This window comes from Pseudochaenichthys georgianus, chromosome 12, assembly GCF_902827115.2.
Source record: "Pseudochaenichthys georgianus chromosome 12, fPseGeo1.2, whole genome shotgun sequence".
NCBI lineage: Eukaryota > Metazoa > Chordata > Actinopteri > Perciformes > Channichthyidae > Pseudochaenichthys > Pseudochaenichthys georgianus.
In genome coordinates this window covers 151,693-173,587 of record NC_047514.1, presented here as the reverse complement: position 1 = coordinate 173,587, position 21,895 = coordinate 151,693, and the positions used below count along the sequence as shown (strand labels likewise).

The window sequence follows — 21,895 nt, the reverse complement described above, 5'->3', positions numbered from 1 at the left end:
ACATATGGACATAGGCCACCATAGGAAAAGTGTGCAAATGTATTTAGTATCCTATACATGTGAACATGTTTTAGGTGGGGGTGGACCTAACCTGCTCTAGGAGGGTCTGGGGGCAAGCTCCCCCTGGAAGATTTTTTTTTTAAATATTGAAGTTAAATGCATCAATCTGGTGCACTTTGAGAGCAACATGAAGAGATCTATGGATAGTCTACATCTCTCAACACCCATATGAAACAGAACTGTACACAGATTTACTTTTTCTTTATGGATATTTTACTAATCACTCCCCTTTTAAACTGTATTCTTGTGTTACTGTCCTATAGTATTTCATACCCGTTTTTCATTCTCTTATTTTTTAATAACTATAATGATCATATAAAGGTGTTCCTCGCAAATACTTGTTTACATATGGTGACCAAAACCTTTGAGACCCACTGAGATAACCTACACCAAAGTTAACTATCTAAACACTGAGAGAGTCCTTACCTCACTGAGCTGAGGTTATACGATCCTGTCTGTCTGAGGACTCTCCTTCACCTTGGTGTAGAAAGAGCCCTTTATCCGTTAGCATAGCTAGCTAACCAGATGCTAACAACAACATTCCACGTTACCGCTCGCGCACTCACAAAATGCGCTCGTGCCACACACACACAGAGCCGAGCTTGAATGAAACACAGAGACCCAGAAGTAGGCTACTTGTACTGTACTGTATATCATATTATTTTCGATGGCTTTACTGTATAATCAGTGTAACAGATGGACAGATCGCCACTGGGCTTTCATCTAAACACACAGCCACGTAATGATAACAAAACAAAGGTCGGGGTCATTGGTCAAGCAACACATCAATCAGAGAGCAGCAGTGAGCACACCTCAGGCTGTGTTTTATATTTGTATTCTTTATTTCTGATGTATTTCACACAAAAAACCTTTAGTGGAAACGTTTTCACTTATATGATTAAAAAAAAAAACGGCAAAGTGGCAAGGCTTGCCCACCCTGCGTTGGGGGGGCACAGTGACTCATTTGCAGGGGCATGGCCCGCGAATGACCCCCCATGACGCCGACCCTGAAGGTGTCCTTGATTTAGTAGTAAGGCAGTGGCGTGTGGCGCAGAGGACTAGTGTTAGTGTTCAGGGGAGCACAGGTTCAAACCCCACTGCAGTCAGCATGTCGTTGTGTCCCTGAGACACTTCACCCCAAATGGCTCCTGTGGGGATTGCTCACAGTATTGAGTATGTAAGTTGCTTTGGATAAAACCGTCTAACAAGTGACATGTAATGTAATAGAAAAGGTTTGTCTGGAAAACCTGTGGTTCTTCTTGGTTTATTACTTTTTAAGGGTCATTGTTCTTTCTTAGAACCAAGACATATGTGTTGTTCAGAAGGGAGATTCAGCACATAAGACATCACAACTATACTAGTTATACAGTAAGGCAAGGCAAGTTTATTTATACAGCACTTTTCAACACAAGGCAATTCAATGCTTTACAAAAATGAAAGACATTAAGACAGAGCAGACACATGCAGGTCTCCCTTGAAAAAGAGATCTACGATGTCAATGGGACCAATCTGGTTAAATAAAGGTTTGAAATGAAATGAAAACATTAGAAACATAAAACGGCGGCTGTGGCTCAGTGGATAGAGTGCTGGACTTCAAATCAGGGGGTTGCAAGTTCGAGTCCCACTGCAGTCAGCATGTCGTTGTGTCCCTGGGCAAGACACTTCACCCAAATAGCTCCTGTGGGGATTGTCCACAGTACTGAATCTATGTAATTCGCTTTGGATAAAAGCGTTTAACAAATTATATGTAATTAAAAGCAGCGGCAAAAGAAAAGTCTTCAGCCTGGATTTAAAAGTTGTCAGAGTTGCAGGTTTCTGGGAGTTTGTTGGCAAGACCCCCAACCAAACTCTCACATTCCTCAGTAGTAGTAATGATACCCCTTTCGTCAAATTAGTATGCATAGAAAGTGACAGGTGGACACGCCCATAATTATGCAAATGAGCTAAGTCCGTCTCCCATTGGCCAATGAGCTAAGTCCCGCCGACCATATGTAAGCCCACTTACTCCATATATCGTACACCCCCCCACACACCCCGAGACCTCGCGGGGTCCGAAGATTTTACAAACGTGGAGGGGCGTGTGTAAAATGGGAGTTTGCGGAGGCTCCGGCTGCAAGTGTCCGGCAGCTCCATAATATGGCCCTTTCGGACATCCCAAGAGATCAGTCCAGCTGTCTGTCTTTTTTAAATGTAGTTTTGAGCATATCTCTATACGCTGGCCATAGCCTCAGGAGGGGGGAGGCTGGAAGGGTAGGCATTTATACAGAGATTAACATCAAAGCCTTTCACCAATGTGAAATTACACATCACATCAAAGGGCAAACATCAAAGGCTAATTAGATTAGACAACAAAGGGGTCTGAGGGGCAGGGGTCAAAGAGAATATCTTAATCAATACATCAAAGAAGTATACAACAAAGGGACTGCCCGGGGCATTTCATTCATATCTGATTGCAGGCTAATTACTCCACTCTCAGTGGCAGGGGTCAAATACCTTAACCCAAGAGACTATCTTAATCAATACATCAAAGAACTATACAACAAAGGGACTGCCTGGGGCATTTCATTCATATCTGTTTACAAGGCTAATTACTCCACTCTCAGGGTCAGGGGTCAAATACCTTAACCCCAAGAGACTATCTTAATCAATACATCAAAGAACTACGCCAGGGGCCTTTCACGCCAATCTGATAACACACACATCAAAGAATGGGAGGCGGGACACGGGAGGCGGGACTTAGCTCATTGGCCAATGGGAGACGGACTTAGCTCATTTGCATAATTGGGGGCGTGTCCACGGTCACTTTCTATGCATACTAATTTGACGAAAGGGGTATCATTACTACTACTTTCCTCTACCCTAGTTTTCCCGTGAAATTATATTTATTTTGACATTTTTCTAACCTTTTTATATTCCTTTCATCCTTCTCTTTCATCCATGTTCCTGTTACCCAAACTCATCTTTGACCTTCAAACCACCTTTCTTTTCTATTCCCAGAATTAGGATATTTAAACCTGTTTAAAAGAATTCCCTCATGAATCTTTGGCCTTCAAACGAGTAATACAATAATATAAGATAAGTTGTACTTTATTGATGCCAATTTGGGAAATGTTGAGATGCAGCAGCATAAAAAAACCGGCATTGTACATTAGAGGCATTAAAAGATTAGAACTAAACAATTCAATATGTAAACATCTCAAATATAAATAAAATAACATTAAAAAAGTTGAAAATATACATGTTGAAATACAAATATACAGTAAACTAAATATAAAAGAGGATATTATATACATTAAGTGTTTAAGGAATACTACTGTATACCATATACTTTTTTATAGTCAAATTCAAATTGGTATCCAAGATCACTCCTCGATATTTTACCTCACTAACGTTTTGGATGCTTTGTCCATTTACACTAAGCTGTGGATACATGGTTCTTGTTTGATAGTAAAATACTTTGTCACCTTTGGTGTTTAAAGTAAGACACAGAACACTAAGCCATTGAGCGACTTTGTGCAGCGTTACTGAAAGCTTAATGTCAACCTGTTTAGCATTTTACCCATGAGTGTAAATGACCTTGTCGTCAGCATGCACCCCGATGTCCACTTCCTCACTAACTGATGGGAGATGATTTAGAAAGTCCTGGGCCCAGATCGGCAGCAGCACACAGACAACTTGTCACAATCATAACCCAATCACAGTCATACCTCACTGTATGTTGCATGTTTTTATTTGATTGTATTTACTTAGCTAGCGTAGCTAAATGCCTTCTTCCCCAGTTCAGTACGGACTTTTAGAACAGTAAGAAGAAACAAAACCTCTGAGCGAAGCCGATAAGATCCATTTTTGGTTCATGTAGATCCTTAGATAAGGGCACCACGAATAGCTTTATATTTAAGGATGTGCCAGTGTTTCTGCGTGGTCAGGGAAGACTATCAAACACGTGTATGCTAAACCACAACAGTCCCAATATAGAGCATTGTGGCACTCCCATTGAGCAGCATGGTATGGCTGATGACAATGTGTTATTAAACACATTGAGAACCACCTCACCCATTAGAGTTGTTAAGTGATGGTTTTGACTTAAAGTGCCATTAATGGGTGAAGTGCATCAACTCGTGCTAGGATTGTTTAATCGTAGAACAGCTGCAGGTACTAAAATGTCTATAACGTTTATATATCACAAACTGGAGCAGAGGAGATGGTTTTCGATCAGAGCAATCCTAAGGAAGAGAGCCTGCTATTAGTATAGAAATGAAAAGTAAAGTTGAGATTGGACTATAAGCATTTTTTAAATGTATATATCCTTTATTTAACCAGGTAAAAGTCTCATTTAGATTAAAATCTCTTATCCAAGAGCGACCTGGCCAAGAGGGTAGCATGAACAAAGTTACAACAGATAAAACACAGACAATACAGGCAGACGAATACAGCGGTCGTAAAACACAAATGAAATGGCAAACTATTATAAATCATTAAAAACTGGCACAATTTAAAAAGACTTAAATTGTGGGATAGAGCAATCACATCGACCAATGGTTTGTTGTTCTCTGTCCTTGAAGATGGACTTGAACTCCCCCACAAATCGGACAGTTTAAGCTCCTTCTGTGTATTTTTCCAAGCAGAAGGGGCAGCATATTTAAAATCGAGGTTCATCCAGGTTGAATACATCCAGGTTTGTTTATTGGTGGTTATCAACCTCATAGAAGGTCAGAAAGCAAATCTGTCCCAACGGTTTGGTTTGCAACCCAAAACACAGGACATTCACCCAAGAGAGCCTGGCATCCAATCGAAAATCAACATCGTGTGTTGCTTTCAGACAAACAGTACAGTCTGAGTCAAACAGGATGTGCTTACACAACATCTCAAAATTCTTTCCAATGGTGAATTTGGAGTCCATTCACTCCCAAGATCCTTTCTATTCAGTCAGCTGACCTGGTCCTATATGATTATGCTCACGTTGGGGTGGAAGGAATTGAAAAGGTAGACACACTGGCAAAACAATCACTTAAACAACAGTTTTTAGTACAGTACGTTTTACAGTTAACAGTTATTTCTGAAGACCTGAGAGTTCTGGATGGTTCACAAGGTAGCAGGAGATCTGAAAAGTATTTTGGCCCCAAACCATTTAACGCTTTATAAACCAGCAGCAGTATTCGGCTTCTCTGACACACAACAAGCCGGTGTAAAGTCCTCAGAACTGGAGTGATGTGATCCACTTTCTTAGTGTTGTCTTTCTTATACATTTTTAAGTGAGACCTGCAAAGACACCATTTCAAACCGGAGAGACGTGATGTAAGAATTACATATTTATTGTTTACACGTCATATGAATGAAATGATTGCCATGATAATACAACAGGAGAATGTAATGGTGTTTGGCGATTAGGCCCCGGTTTGCAGGATAATCATTCAGGAGGGAAAGCACCGCTCCGATGAAATCCCCGGGGTCTAGACACTGGTGGTGGTGCTGAGTAGGTGAGACCGGTCTGAAGAAGGAAGGTTTAGCTTTGTCCTGGAGGAGACTGGAGGCGAGAGGGGTGGAGGCGGGTTGCGGTCATCTGCAAATGACAACTGACAGGGAGGAAGAGCAGGCATTTAAGGAATTTAGCATGTGCAGCTATTGGCTGCTGAGGGGTGACGCCCTCATATTTAATGAGGGGGGAAGGGAGCCATCGAGTGACGTGTAAGTGACTCGTGTTAGGTCTTCCTTATTGAACTTGCGCTAAGCTTCATTACAGCAGACTAGTCTAAGTCTACTGAAGATAAAAGCATCGACAAGTTTTTCCAAATCCTGCTGTGACATTAGTCTTTTAATCCTATATATATTCTTAAAGTGCAGGGTGACTCATTGTTTTAATGCAGTGCTTCTCAAAGTGTGGTCCGCGGACCACTGGTGGCCCGTGAGCGCCACCTAGTGGTCCGTGAGTATATTGGTAAAATTTCACATCTGAAATAAATAAATACATTTAAGTTTTCCGCACTCTCGCGCGAATATTTCTGCAATGGATCAGAAAGTTTCACTTTCGATTGCATCATATAGCCCAGCACAACACGTTCGTCACACATGTTGCCACTTCTTTGTATCAGTTTCAGGCGATTTGTAATCTGTTCTAGAAAAACGATGTGTTTTGGGATATTTGTGGAGTTAGGTGGTCCGCGAGTGTTTTTTTCTCATTAACTGTTTGATGAAACCTACCAGTGTCGCATACAATTGAATACGATCTCCACTTTGCGAGCATTTCTCAGGGAGAAAGGACCGATGAAATGTGTATTGTATTGAATATAATTCAAATTCAAAGGTTTTATTGTCATATGCACAGAGCTACAGTGTAGAAATGGCAATGAAATTCTTCTGACCTGAGCTAAATCATTCATGTTTAAAAATCAACATATGAAAAAAAACGAACTTTATTAATATTCACAGCTTAAGACAAACACATTAAAGCCGAAAGACAACGTGAGATCACCATCTGTACAATCAATAACAAAGAAACCCCAGTGAGCATCACATCAATAACCAGTCACATGTATACAAGACCTACTGTATGAGGGACATTGCAAAGATCAGGTCTTTGGGTTTGAAAAACCGATATGAAAATGTTCCGAAAACGAAATCCTGCCGAGTCCTCTATGAAGGTTTTGAGTACCTGATAGACTCACTGTAGTCTAACAAAGTGTTCGTCTAACATGCTCCAAAGCTAGGAGTCTACAACCTGTCATAACATCCAAATGATAGAGCAGTTAACGAGTGCGTTGTGTAGAAAAATGACTGACTGGTGAAATCTCCAAAAGACATTAAACATGTAAACCCTGCCGAAACCAAACGGACGAACATCGGCGTGTCACTTTAAGGCAAATTAACAATGTATGGAAGTCTGTGGCTTAAAATACTAAAACTAGTTAACCACATTGAGATGTAATGTTCCTCGTGTGTGCACATGATGAATGACAATATTAAAATGTTAAAATCCGATGCAAAAACGTGACATTTTGAATTAAAGCCACATCGATGATTGCCTTTCGATGTTGGCATCTCATGTACATGACATTCAACTTGCTAAGACCAAGTGCAAAGACCACTGATATTCAATATTTAACTCTCCATTCCTGTTTAAAATCTTAAGTAATTGTTGTAATACAGCCTATAACACTATATAAATATATAAAGCCAATAATATTCTCAATACCTTCCCCTTTTTTAACAGCCAACACAACTTTGTAGGCACTCAGTTTGAAGAACGGAGGAAATTAACAACACCGAAATAATCTTAAAAATCACGATAACATGATGAATTCAACAGTGGCACAATTCACCACAGATATCACAGCTGATGTTTCACCGTCACCTCAAATGTGCTTAAAATCCATTATGGTCTCAAAGCGTTTGACCTTTTAAAAGACAACAGATTAAAGTCCTGATCTCATGTGTTTTCTCCTGCAGATTGAATCATGAATTAAGTTATTCAAAGAAGTAAATAGGATTCTGCCTGAGACATATTGAACACAGTGCTGTTAGCTTAGCATACCTTCTCTAAGGTCTGGACCATTGGGTAGAAAAAGCCTTATTGGATGTGTTCAATGGGAAATAAACAACTACATACATGACGAGAAATGTGCCGAAAGGGCAAGCTTCAGTAACATCCCAGCTTTGACTATAAAAGGTAAAAAAAAAAAGTCCTTTTAGTATCCACGGTTTGACGCCATCACAGGAGGGAACCAGCGCTGTCAGTAGTCGAAACATTTCATGATGGCTTCTCGGTCAAATTTGAAATTGAGGAAGACCTTGGAGGACAGAACGTGCTCTGAGTCGTTGCTTGGAGATCCTTCTGTGAAAAGAGAAGCTCATTTACTCGTATAAACACATATTTGTTATTGTTTGTACAATTGAAATCCTCTTATTGGGTTAAGTGTGCAGTCATGTGTTTTACCTAATATGCACTTCTGATTGAAAGGAAGATTTCTATTCCCCGTTTAGTTGTCTTTCATTATTATATTTTGCTCAGTTAGCTTCAGCAGAGTGGGTGCAGTCCCAAAGTTACACATCAAATCAAGTTTTATTTATAGAGCACATTTATAAACGATGTTTGGTCGAGCCAAAGTGCTGGACATATAATAAAAATAGCCTACAGTAGAGACACTTTACAGCAAATACAACGGCACAGATTGTTCAGAATATCAGTATGAGAAAAACGACACCCTCTGTCCTTAGACCCTCTGTCCTTAGACCCTCTGTCCTTAGACCCTCACATCGTACAAGGAAACACTTCCAGAGAAAACCCACAGTTTAAGGGGAACACGGGAGAAACCTCAGGGAGAGCAGCAGAGGAGAGGTTAAATGGACAAACCTTTCTCAAAACTGTCTTGCAGTCTTCTGGGTTGAAGTTTTTTATCTTCTTTCTGTAGAAAAAGTAGAAAAGCACAACACTTGGAATAAAAATCATTCACAGAGCAGCAAAGGGTGATCCTTTTTAAAATGATACATACCTTTAAAACTGGTCTAACATCTACAGGCTATATATATATATATATATGTATGTATGTATGTGTATATATATAACATATATCTAACTAACATCTATATATATATATATATATATATCTAACTAACTAACATCTATATATATATATATATATATATATATATATAACATCTACAGGCTATATATATCTATACCTACCTATTACATGTTACTTGTTAGACGCTTTTATTAAATACATACTCAATACTGTGGGCAATCCCCACAGGAGCCATTTTGGGGTGAAGTGTCTCAGGGACACAACGACATGCTGACTGCAGTGGGGCTCGAACTCTGATTCAAAGATCAGCGCACTAACTCACTGAGCCACAGCCTACCTCCCTATCCATCAGGTTCAAAATCAGATGTTCTCTCTACACTGAAATCAGAACCAAATATTGTACCTGCTGGTTGTTGGCCCCATTATCATTGGCTCCTTTCTTCACTGCAGAGTCCTGACTCTTTTTACCACTACTTTTCAAACTTGGGCTCTGCAGAGGAAACAACAGGAGTCATGAGTTAACGGTGAAGTAGCAGCTCTTCTTCTGGTGATGGCATTTACCCTTCAACAATCATAATAAGGTGTGGGTATCATAAACATGTTTCTCAAAAATCTTATCTCCTGCAATGTTCTGACATACAATGAAATAATTCCCATTGCATTTTGTTGAGGGACTTTTAAAGCCCTTGATCCGTAAACATGTGTCTTGCTAACTATCTATCTAATATATCATATTCCATTTCTTGTATAGTCTCTTCTTGCCAGTGTTGTAGTCAAGTCACCAATTCACGAGTCCAAGTCACCCTCGAGTCACCACTCTTCGAGTCCGAGTCCGAGTCACCAAGGGAGAGTCGTAGTCGAGTCCGAGTCCAAGTCCGAGTCACCCAAGGAGTGTCCAACTCGAGTCCGAGTCATCATTACCTGTGTTCGAGTCCGAGTCCAATTCCGAGTCACTTAAGAAGAGTCCAAGTCAAGTCCGAGTCACAAGTCTTCATGTATTAATCTTCGTGGATATATGTTTTGAAATGTAGCTGCTCCTCTACATTGCTGTTATCCTGTCTATTGAACTGCTGTGTAGCGAGTTTGGCTACAATTCTTGTAATAGGTGCTATACAAATATAAAGCTTATTTCTAATATTCATATTATTATTATATATAAATAAACTATATTTAAAATGAGTTACCTTTTAGAGAAGTGATTATATTTGTATGCCAATATTTTTCTATGGTAAAGTTTTCGTTTTGCACTTTTATTTTGATAGTAATAAGATTGGGACTCTTATTTTGAAGGAACTTTTACGGGTTAAATCAGTTTACCGATAAAGATTTAGCTCCAGAAAGCACATGGCTACTTAGCATGCAAAATGATGTCATTATGCATGTTCAGTAGCCATGTGCTTTCGAGTTATCGCTGAATCTTTATTTATTGATTAGATCACGTTACTCTGATAGTGTTCAAGACAGCCTATATGTCTGAACTCGATCCTTAGAGTAATGTGTTACGGAGCCTTCTCTTCTATATTGTTTCCCCATAACGAGCATTTTGCTCTTTTCCAATGTGGAAGCAGAATGTGTGAAAGCATACAGCACGATGCGGGGCGTGTCTGTAGACATCTCTAGACTGGAACAGCGGGGCCCAGTCCGTGAACTCGCCATACAGGATAGAGGACATCAGACTCCAGAGAAAATGTGCTCGAGTCCGAGTCCAAGTCGGAGCGTCAATGTACGAGTCGAGTCCGAGTCATCGTGGGGGGGGGGAATTCACGAGTCCGAGTCGAGTCACGAGTCCCGAAAATCGGCACTCAAGTCCGACTCGAGTCCGAGTCCGAGTCCAGGACTCGAGTACTCCATCTCTGCTTCTTGCACTATTTATCTTTTATCTGCATTTACTTGCACATCTCAAACATTCTCTGGCACTATTTTATGTCCTATATATATTCATGTTGCACTGTTGGAGGAGCCTGCGACTTAAAGGTGGGGTAGGTAAGAATGGAGAAACCAGCTCGAGTGCGCTAGAATTTGAAAGTACGCAGCCTTCCTTATAGAGCCCCTCCTCCAACACACACGCACACATGACCAATGAGGGCACGAGATAAGTTTGTGCCCAGATAATAATAATATAATATAATTATAATTATATAATAATATAATTTTATATAGCGCTTTTCTGAACCCAAAGACGCTTTACATTTGAGAGGGAGGGAAGACAAACAAAACAAAGACAGAACCAAAAAGAAACAAAGAAACAGAAAAGCAGTCAGGAGGAAGTTGATTGAGAGGGGGCGGGGCTTATGGATAGAGAGTTGAAGAGGTGGGTTTTGAGGCGGGACTGGAACAGGGTGAGGGACTCAGACTCACGCAGGTCTTGGGGGAGGGAGTTCCAGAGCTTCGGGGCCGCCACAGAGAAGGCTCTGTCCCCGAAGCTCCGGAGTCTGGCCTTGGGGATTGAAAGCAAACCGGCTGAGGAGGATCTGAGGACCAGGAGTTGGAGCCAGATGGAAGGCTGACAGGCAGGTAGGGGGTCCAGTTACTTTAGCCGGGTCGAAGCAGATGATTGGTCGTGCTTTTCACAGCGTCACGGCTTCCACAGATGACATGTTTTATGGATTTATTGTCAAAGCATTTAAGATAGTCATTGCTATCGGGATGTTAAGAGCATTCCATGGAATATAACAAAGTGTTTCTGAAGTGAATTACCTCCCCCACCTTTAAGTTGTTCATTGCCATTTCTACACTGTAGCTAATGTACACATGCCGATAAGGCCTTGAATCTGAACATCTTCAATGGTGTGATGCTAATGTTTCACCAGAGCATTAAAGGTGTCGAAAAACATTCCTTTATTTACTTCACCAGCGACCAGACACACGGGCATCATGTCGGCATCTCCAGCAGCTGCACACTTTCCTATAAAAGTAGTGATATTACGCTCGCGATCGATATGATTCTTTTGAACGGCTCTTTGGTACGAACGAAAGGAACCGAGTCGCACTCGGTGAGAGCCGTTCTTTTTATCGTTGGTTCACTGCCTGCCATACATCCACTCGCCTTTACGGGAACTCGCTTTCCTGAATGCTGAATGCACATTTGCCGTAGATGATGATGGCAAAAAGTAGATTTCTGGCAATACAGTCAATCATTATCCTGGTGGTTATTTCGCAGATAAACCGATTAGCCCCGCCCCCTTTAAAAAAAAACCCGGCTCTTTTGAACGGCTCTCGGAAAAGAACGGAGCGATAAGATCCGTCTCCCTTCAAAGAGCCGTAATTCCCATCACTAATATAAAGGACAAAACAATAATAAACAATAGCATGACCTGCCCCCTTGTGGCATAAACATGCGTGTGCAGGTAGACAATGAAACCTGTAGTTGCTACACTAACTTCCGGGTTGGCATACAAAAATACGTCATCACTGCACCGCTCTAGACATGTTCATTACATTTAGCTGACGCTTTTATCCAAAGAGACTTACAGTAAGTACATTCGACCAGGAAAATACAACCTTGAAGAAAACAGAATTATATAAGTCAGGTTTCATCGAGCCAAACATTTAAAGTGCTACTCAACTGGCTATAGATAAGCCAGTCCTTTATTAGTATATAAGTGCTCTGTTAGCAGTTCTTTGTTCACTTTCAGAATGATGATTGTGAAGAATGAAAATGTTATCACCTCTGTTCTCATTTCATTGGCTCCGAAATATGACTTCAAGATTTTACTAGTAACCTTTCAAATCTGACATGGACTGGCAGCTCTGTATCTGTCATCATTAATTACCCCGCGAATATCTACCGGCCTCCCACGATCACATAATGTCTCCTTTCCGTCCCCAGAAATAAAAAATCACCCGTAGGTGGCAGAGCCTTTTCATTCACTTTGGAATCGTCTTCCATTCCAGAAGCAAACTCAAAACCCACCTGTTCGGATCCGTCTTCCTTGTCGACTAACTTCCATCACCTAGTTTCCATCTACAGTAGCATCCCTTCTGTCGCATGCTTTCATCACATGGCAATACTTATGTTTTTATGCTATGCCGTTTGCATTTAGTTTTTGTCTTGGCTTCGGTGCAGCCCTTTGAGGCATTTCTTGTGATTTGGGGCTGTGATAAATGTTGATTTGATTGTGGGGAAGGGGCTTTTGAGATGTATTGAACTATAAGTCTAACATTTAGTAATAATGGTGAATGTAAAGTGTTTCTGTAACATAGCGTCAGCGTCTTTTCTTTCACCTGGTTGATCTCGTACTGGCTCAGCTGGCCCGCCGCCCTCTGCTTATTTTTGGCCCATGCCTCTCCTGGAAATGCCTCATTACCTGGGAGGCGGCGAGACTTCGACCTGAAAGATGGAAGAGAAACATAAAGTGGACAGTTTAGGTATGCCTTTAACTTCTTCTTCTTAAGGGTCCAACAGCGTTAACTTTAAGAAACTAATATCTCTTTAGACCAGTTTGTAAGCACACCAAGTGGTTATTAGAGGACGTCCAAATAATCATCAGACAAAAGAAAAACTACTTTTTAATATGTTGTTTAGTATGTGAATGTTAAAAAGGGCCTTAAGACCAACCACCTGCTAAAAGCCAGCCCCAAGCGATGCAGATCAACACAACATTATGACATTTTACAGACACATCTGACACTAAATACATTTAAACCAAACATGACGCAATTAAGTGAGACATTTTAGTTTGTGAGTAGGTTCACAAAGACTAAAGGGACCTTTGGCCTGAGCAAGTCGTGGTTTTTATTCTAGCTTCTTCAATAAAAGAAGAGAAAACTAAACTGAGCAGCTGATAAAAAGCTAACACACTCATAAGAGCAGAGGGAACGGCAGACATAAGTCCCGTTTGATAAAAACACAACGTCTAGCTGTTGTGAGATGGTCTTTACCGAGCGTTGTCTGAAGGTTTGTTTGGAGTGTTTCCGTTGTTTGCAAAGTCGTCGTCGCTGTCCGTTGACTCTCCTTTCAGCTTATTGATCCATTCTCTCAGCGGCCTGCAGAGAGGGAGAGGACATCAGTAACATCAGTCAGTGCTATGAGGCAATACATCACTTTCACTTAAAGGGTAGGGTAGGTAGGAATGGAGAAAGCAGCTCGAGTGCGCTGGAATATGAAAGTACGCAGCCGGGGAAAATCTGCCACTTCCTCCAGACTTCCTTCCAGAGCCCCGCCCCCAACACACACGAATGAGGGCACGAGATAAGTTTGTGCACAGATGGAAGGCTGACAGGCAGGTAGGCCATCCAGTTACTTTAGCCAGGCCGAAGCAGATGATTGGTCGTGCTTTTTACAGCGCTACGGCTTCCACGGATTAAATATTTGTATGTATTTATTGTCATAGCATTTAATATATTCATTGCTATCGGGATGTTAAGAGCATTCCATGGAATATATCAAGTGTTCTGAAGTGAATTACCTACCCCACCTCTAAGTCAAAATATACACATTTGATCAACAATGACAGACTGCAGTATACAGGGATAATAATACATAAGATTTGTATACAAATTATTTATCTAATATATCATATTCCAATGACTTGTATACATCAGAATCAGAAGCGGGTTTATTTCCAGGTAGGTTCACACATACGAGGAATTTGACTCGATGTAAAATTCATATAGACTCCTTGCACTATTTCTATTCTATTTTATTTGTATCACTTGCACTATTATCAGTTTTATTGCGTTGCGTTGTTGGAGGAGCCTGTGACTTAAGAATGTAAGTGCCATACCTACACTGTAGCTGTGCATATGACAATAAAGCCTTTGAACGTCTTTTCGCCTCACTCTCAGAAAGAAGGCAACAACGTATATGTTCCTCTCATGGAAAACTACTAATGATAGATGGAAACCTTGCTCACCTTATGAAGGGAATGGCCATGAAGAATCTGTTGGGGGCGAGTCCGAGTTTAGACTTGGGCGTCATGTCGTTCCTGTGACACGGCAGCTTCTCAATAGGAAACCACTCGATGTTCTGCAAGAGAGGAAGATTTAGAAACGTTTATTTCAGCGACAACAAGCAAGGCAAGTTTATTTATAGAGCACCTGTCAACACGAGGCAATTCAAAGTGCTTTACAGATATTAATAAACATATTATAAAATGGCATTTAAAAACACTCATTTAAAAGCAAAGATGATAAAACATGAATAACAAAAGGAACAAGAATTAAAGTCACTATACCCGAAATACGTCACTATAGCCAAGAAGTAAACAATGGAGAAAGAGAAATCCCCAACGAGGCGTTCTGGGGCAGCAGACAGGTCTTCACAATATTCTGAAACTCCAATGGATCCCTGCCGTATTCGTGAAGCATATACAATTAATTTGCTCCCAGACATTCATGCGGCTTGATAGCTTTGGACCCCGTCTGTATCCCCAATACACGTAGGGGACTTTAAAACCACCTACAGGGGACTAAGCAGCAGAGGTGGGACCAAGTCATTGTTTTGCAAGTCCAAGTCAAGTCTCAAGTCTTTGCGCTCAAGTCTGAGTCAAGTCTCAAGTCTTTGCGCTCAAGTCCGAGTCAAGTCTCAAGTCTTTGCGCTCAAGTCCAAGTCAAGTCTCAAGTCAGGTTGGGCAAGTTCAAGTCAAGTCCAAGTCTCAAGTCTTTGCGCTCAAGTCCGAGTCAAGTCTCAAGTCTTTGCGCTCAAGTCCAAGTCAAGTCTCAAGTCTTTGCGCTCAAGTCCGAGTCAAGTCTCAAGTCTTTGCGCTCAAGTCCAAGTCAAGTCTCAAGTCAGGTTGGGCAAGTTCAAGTCTGAGTCAAGTCTCAAGTCTTTGCGCTCAAGTCTGAGTCAAGTCTCAAGTCTTTGCGCTCAAGTCCAAGTCAAGTCTCAAGTCAGGTTGGGCAAGTTCAAGTCCAAGTCAAGTCTCAAGTCAGGTTGAGCAAGTTCAAGTCAAGTCAAGTCCTAAACTTTGACAAAACGAGTCTTAAACAAGTCATTATGTGTTTTTCATCAAATGTAATGACATCGATCAATAGGATAATACTTAATAATCAAATTGCTCTTTATTAGTCACATTCATAATTTAATAATCCATTTTCTCTCTGCTGGTAAAGTAACGTGTTTTTTTCTATTTTAAGAGGGAACAATAAGGTAAGGCTACCGTGACGGTTTGATTCAGAAGGAGTTTAATGTATAAGATCCCTGATGTTGAGGTAACAGAATGTTTATTTCCACTGTGCACAACATGTTGTAAGGGACCCACAATCTAACTTTATGCTAGGGATAATGTGCAGCCAGGCGTCTCTATGGGGAAGAGAACACCGGCATCTCGATCCCTCTGCAGGTGGTGCTTTAACTATATTTTGATGCTAATACTTTTACTTGCAACATTTTGAATGCAGGACTTTTTATTGTAACCGAGTATTCCTACACTCTGGTACTTTTGTACTCAAGTACAAGATCTGAAATTCTCCCACCTCTGACAGTAAATCCTGAGTGGTTACCAAAATAAAAGGTAACCAAAAAAGGTTATTTTAATTTTACAAATCCTGCACTCAGCTTAGCGTTCTCCAGTATCACTGAAAAGCAGCAGATGCTGCTTCTTTTTTCAGTTTTTGCTCATTTCTTGACTTTTCCCGACACTCTAGCATTTAAATCCGTCTCCCCGTCGCTCTGTGCAGCTGGCCTGTACCACTACACCTGCTGTGCCCCCACCCTTCTTTCACATAATGGTATGATCCTAGTGTGTCCTCGCATATGATTGGCCGCATGGTGGCCCAGCTAAATAAAGACCCGCCCCTGCCTGCAAGGATTCTCAGCAAGAGTAGGAGCGGCTGGAGGTTCTGCTCTCCCCGAAGGGAGTCTGCTCTTCTAGCGGCAGCTCGCGATCGGCGTGTTGGAGACCTCTGAATTAAATGATTCAAGTCACCTCAAGTCAGAAGGCTCGAGTCCAAGTCAAGTCCCGAGTCATTGGTGTTCAAGTCCGAGTCGAGTCGCAAGTGTTTTGTGATTTTGTCAAGTCGAGTCTCAAGTCATCAAATTGGTGACTCGAGTCTGATTCGAGTCCAAGTCATGTGACTCGAGTCCACACCTCTGCTAAGCAGTGTGAAGAGACGAGGGGACAGAAGTATTCCTACCCTGATCTCCTTCCTCGTCCGTGGGTTGAACTTTGTGTCCTGCGACACCCCGGGGATGATGTAGAGCCGAACCACCTGGTCCGTGATCTTCTGCTCGAGGAACACGTCTTTAGAAATACGATTCTTTATGTCGAAGCCCGTCTCCTCCAGCACCTGAAAAACACCCGGGAATATGAGCTATGAACAGTGGTGTAAAGTAACTAAGTACATTTACTCAAGTACAATGTTGAGGTACTTCTACTCCACTACAATTCAGAGGTAAATGGTGTACTTTCCCTCCACTGCATGTATTTAATCCCTTTAGTTACTTCACAGATGTGGATGAGTGATGTGAAATATAATCAAGTGTTGAATCAGACTTTAGTTCCACCTGGAGTAAATCCACCAGCTACCCTGCAGTCTACAAAGTACTTCAGACTAGCTGCACCTTCACCAGCTACCCTGCAGTCTACAAAGTACTTCAGACTAGCTGCACCTTCACCAGCTTTGAGAACACTTTCATGATCAATCATTATAAAACATATCACATATATTATTCTGAAATGGACCAATCTGCACAACGACTACTTTTACTGTCTTTCACTATATTATGATGAGAATACTTTCTACTTTCACTTGAGGAACATTTTGAATGCAGGACTTTTACTGTAACAGAGTATTCCTACACTCTGGTACTTCTACTTTTACTCAAGTACAAGATCTGAGTACTTCTACTTTACTCAAGTACAATACCTGAGTACTTCTACTTTTACTCAAGTACAAGATCTGAGTACTTCTACTTTTACTCAAGGACAAGATCTGAGTACTTCTACTTTCACTTAAGGACAAGATCTGAGTACTTCTACTCTTACTCAAGGACAAGATCTGAGTACTTCTACTTTCACTCAAGGACAAGATCTGAGTACTTCTACTTTCACTTAAGGACAAGATCTGAGTACTTCTACTCTTACTCAAGGACAAGATCTGAGTACTTCTACTTTCACTCAAGGACAAGATGTGTGTACTTCTTCCACCCTAGCTCTGAACTACACACGTTACCAACGCTCTGAAAGCTTTCAGTTGGTCAAAGCAGAGAACATGAGACTCACCTCTCGCACGGCACAGTCGTGAGGAGCTTCATCCTCGTTGACTTTCCCCTTTGGAAAGCCCCAGCCGGACTTAGCGAGGTATCCCTGAACCAGCAGAGCCTGAAGAGAAGACAGAAGACATGTGCAGTCAGCTCTCTCTCCTACTTCCATTTTCATTCGAAGCATAGGATTAGTTTTTTCTCAATAACCATTTCTTAGTACCACAATCATGGCATTCATAGTTTCGGCAAGGTCTCTTTATTTTCTGTTTATTATGTTGTATTTCCCCTCAGTATTAGGCGTGTTCGCTGACGGCGTGCGATGATGGTAGTGCTTATATTTGATTGCAAGAATAAACGCTTCGTCAGGGGGTATACTACGAAGCAGGATTTTAGCTTAGCCGGCAACATTTTGTTTAGCGAGAGCGCGTATGTTTTGGATTAGGCCAACCGGCTAACTCAAACACATCCAGGTTAGGTTGAACCGGCTTCGTAGTACAGGCCCCAGGTAGCCTATTGCTGTGGTGTAAAAGTATAAAACTACAACTCACGTTTTCTAGAGATTCATCCAGAATGATGGCTCCAAAAGTCGGCACTCCCATCTTGTACTCCTTCCACTGCTCCAGGATCTTCTGGACGTCTTCTCCATTAGGCAGCAGGAACGGACAGTGATGGAACAGTTTGCTGCCGTCAAGGAAAGCAACGTGGTGCATTTAAAACATTATTGGTAAGAGTGTAAACATCTCCCCTCTTCACTTTGTTATCATAGCAACACGTTTTTGATTGTGGAACTGTGTTTTAGTTCAACTTCTGTTCAAGTTTAGCCTGTAGGAACGTTGTGAATTGGTGAGAAAGACACTGTTGTCCTATACTATGGACTATTTTGCATAATAGGTGACCTTTAAGTCTTTGACGTGTAAGGATATCTGCTTTGGCGAAGTCTCTGATCCCGCAGTGAGGAGCTCCGGGAGTGTTCTGCATGCAGAAGTCCAGGTAGAACCAGTGGGCGAGCTCGATCTGGAAACACACCCGGATAGCGTTGTCCCTCTCCTCGCTGGGGATGTGCAGGATGAAGCGGCTGGAGACACACGGGAGAAACGGGATCAGAATAAGAAGCTAGTGATGTATAACCACTCTGAGAGACTCATGAGTTACCAAGTAGCACAAAGTAGGGACATTGAGAAAGATTAATTTAATGAAGACGTCCTAAGGTCAATCAATAATTGTTTTTTTACTCAAGTCTACTTAACAAAAAATAAATTAACTACTTTATCATGCACTAGTGTATGTAAGAAAATAACTGTTCAATAGGAGCTAAGCTTCAATTGAACATGGCAGCTCAAAGATAACAAAGCAGGAGGTGGTTATTGATCATGAAAGTGTTCTCAAAGCTGGTGAAGGTGCAGCTAGTCTGAATGGCTTTGTAGACTGCAGGGTAGCTGGTGGATTTACTCCAGGTCGAACTAAAGTCTGATTTAACACTTGATTATATTTCACATCATTCATCCACATCTGTGAAGTAACTAAAGGTATTAAATACATGTAGTGGAGTGAAAGCACACAGTAGCAAGACATATAAATCATCAAGTAAAGTACAAGGACCTCAAAATAGTACTTCGGTAAAGTACTTGAGTACATCTACTTAGTTACTTACATCAACAACAACAACAACAAAACCATACGTCATGCATCAACGCAGAGCGCCAGTTTTGGACTTTGCCTAGCAACAAAATCCCATTTATTTCTACTATTATCCCTTAAATGTACAATGAGCAAACAACGAGGTCTGTAAAGTCGGTAAGGACCCGGTGCTCGGTACCTGCAGAGGTCGTCCAGCATTCCGGTCGGAATCTCCACTCTTTTTGTTTCCATGTTGGAGGAAAACATCGCGATATCTCAGAGCAAACAGGCGCTACAGCCTTAAGAACAGCAGCTCCATCTGCACGTGCACCTCAGGTGAGCCCCAGACCAACATTAGATACACCAAATCACCTAGAAATTTAAAAAATATGTCTTCTTGCTCCTCCACCGATAACTGGAGGGATTCTGCTGCTTCTTCCTCCTCCTCCTTTGCTTCTTCTTCTTCTTCTTCATCGCGGATTAATACAAACTCTTATGCACATACCGCCACCTATCGTGCAGGAGCATGTCGATCACAATCAGTCTGAACTAAGAAAAGGCACTATATTCTAGAAACAGTGCAGTGTTCAGAGGGGGGAGAAGTACTCAGATCTTGTACTTGAGTAAAAGTAGAAGTACTCAGATCTTGTACTCGAGTAAAAGTAGAAGTACTCAGATCTTGTACTCGAGTAAAAGTAGAAGTACTCAGATCTTGTACTCGAGTAAAAGTAGAAGTACTCAGATCTTGTACTGGAGTAAAAGCAGAAGTACTCAGATCTTGTACTTGAGTAAAAGCAGAAGTACTCAGATCTTGAACTCGAGTAAAAGTAGAAGTACTCAGATCTTGAGTAAAAGTAGAAGTACTCAGATCTTGTACTTGAGTAAAAGTAGAAGTACTCAGTTCTTGTACTCGAGTAAAAGTAGAAGTACTCAGATCTTGTACTTGAGTAAAAGTAGAAGTACTCAGATCTTGTACTTGAGTAATAGTAGAAGTACCAGAGTGTTGGAATACTCTGTTACAATAAAAGTCCTGCAATCAAAATGTTCCTCAAGTAAAAGTAGAAAAGTATTCTCATCTAAATATAGTGAAAGACAGTAAAAGTAGTCGTTGTGCAGATTGGTCCATTTCAGAATAATATATATGATATGTTTTATAATGATTGATCATGAAAGTGTTCTCAAAGCTGGTGAAGGTGCAGCTAGTCTGAAGTACTTTGTAGACTGCAGGGTAGCTGGTGGATTTACTCCAGGTGGAACTAAAGTCTGATTCAACACTTGATTATATTTCACATCACTCATCCACATCTGTGAAGTAACTAAAGGTATTAAATACATGTAGTGGAGTAAAAGTACACGATTTACCTCTGAACTGTAGAGGAGTAGAAGTACAAAGTAGCAGAAAATGGAAATAGTAAAGTACAACTTCCTCAAAATTGTACTTAAGTACAGTACTTGAGTAAATCCACTTAGCTTCTTCCCACCTCTGGCACACTTTGGCAATATGTATTAGGTTTAGAAAGCTGTTTTGCTACCTTGCTCAAGCTATTTTAAATTCAAGTCATAATTTACAATAACTCCCAGACTTGTTACCGCCATTTTAATTGTTATGACTTAAACAATTAGCCGAGTCACTGTCTAACTCGAGGCTTCTCATTAGACCCTTTTCATCCTTGTTTACACTATTATCTTATAAACCCACACCTCCACTTCTGCAGCTGGCATAGTTAGTTAGGTATTCTTTGAAATAAATCCCAAAGAATTCACAATTCTGGGCTTGAATTCAAATCACATGCTTAATACTGGGATTTAATTAAATGGGTGAGTGCTCTGCCCCCCTACTAACACCTCTTTGTGCCAAATCATCAAACTAAATCTGGTCAAGCAATGTCAAGCAATGTCCCTGTCTTCACCGGTCTTAAATTGGACGTTTTTTAAAACTGATTCCACTAAACTTTACTTTATGATAGAGGTCATGTCATCTCTTATTCACAGTTGTCAGTCAGCATTCAAACAATATGTATGACTGATGATTGAAACATGATAAGATTGACGGTGCTGCTGCCAGTGTGTCAGCTAAGCACAGATATACATCCCTGCCCACAGGAACATAAGTCCTGAGTGTGCTGCATTGGCAGAGTGTCATGTCCTGATCAGCTTATCCCAGGGAACAGGAAACCTACTCTGACACCCACAAGTACTCTGATCTGGTCGAACAGTTCACCAGCTCAAAGATGCAAGCAGTCTTTCAATGTCACATGGGCAGAGATGGCAAAAGTTCACACATCCTTTACTCAAGTAGAAGTACAGAGTGTTTAAAAATACTCAGGTGAGTTCAACATGTAAGAAGTAGAAAGTACAGGTATTTGAGTTCAACATGTAAGAAGTAGAAAGTACAGGTATTTGAGTTCAACATGTAAGAAGTAGAAAGTACAGGTATTTGAGTTCAACATGTAAGAAGTAGAAAGTACAGGTATTTGAGTTCAACATGTAAGAAGTAGAAAGTACAGGTATTTGAGTTCAACATGTAAGAAGTAGAAAGTACAGGTATTTGAGT

At 41.0% G+C, this 21,895-nt stretch overlaps 1 protein-coding gene across 2 annotated transcripts; it reads right to left on the bottom strand.

The window, feature by feature from the left end:
* Nucleotides 1-6,452: 6,452 nt before the first annotated feature.
* Nucleotides 6,453-19,796, bottom strand: dcp2 (decapping mRNA 2). Of its 2 annotated transcripts, none has more exons than XM_034096325.1 (11): nucleotides 19,541-19,796; nucleotides 18,648-18,799; nucleotides 18,273-18,400; nucleotides 17,744-17,842; nucleotides 16,656-16,808; nucleotides 14,435-14,547; nucleotides 13,461-13,565; nucleotides 12,804-12,909; nucleotides 8,983-9,069; nucleotides 8,408-8,459; nucleotides 6,453-7,888 (listed from the first exon to the last, which is right to left on the bottom strand). In XM_034096325.1, exons 1-11 carry the CDS (start codon nucleotides 19,606-19,608, stop codon nucleotides 7,788-7,790), a joined length of 1,164 nt encoding a protein of 387 aa, XP_033952216.1. In that variant the 5' UTR covers nucleotides 19,609-19,796; the 3' UTR covers nucleotides 6,453-7,787. The 2 variants fall into 2 exon arrangements, with proteins under 2 accessions (XP_033952216.1, XP_033952217.1); XM_034096326.1 differs by having other exon boundaries at nucleotides 6,453-7,885.
* Between the last annotated feature and the right edge of the window lie 2,099 nt (nucleotides 19,797-21,895).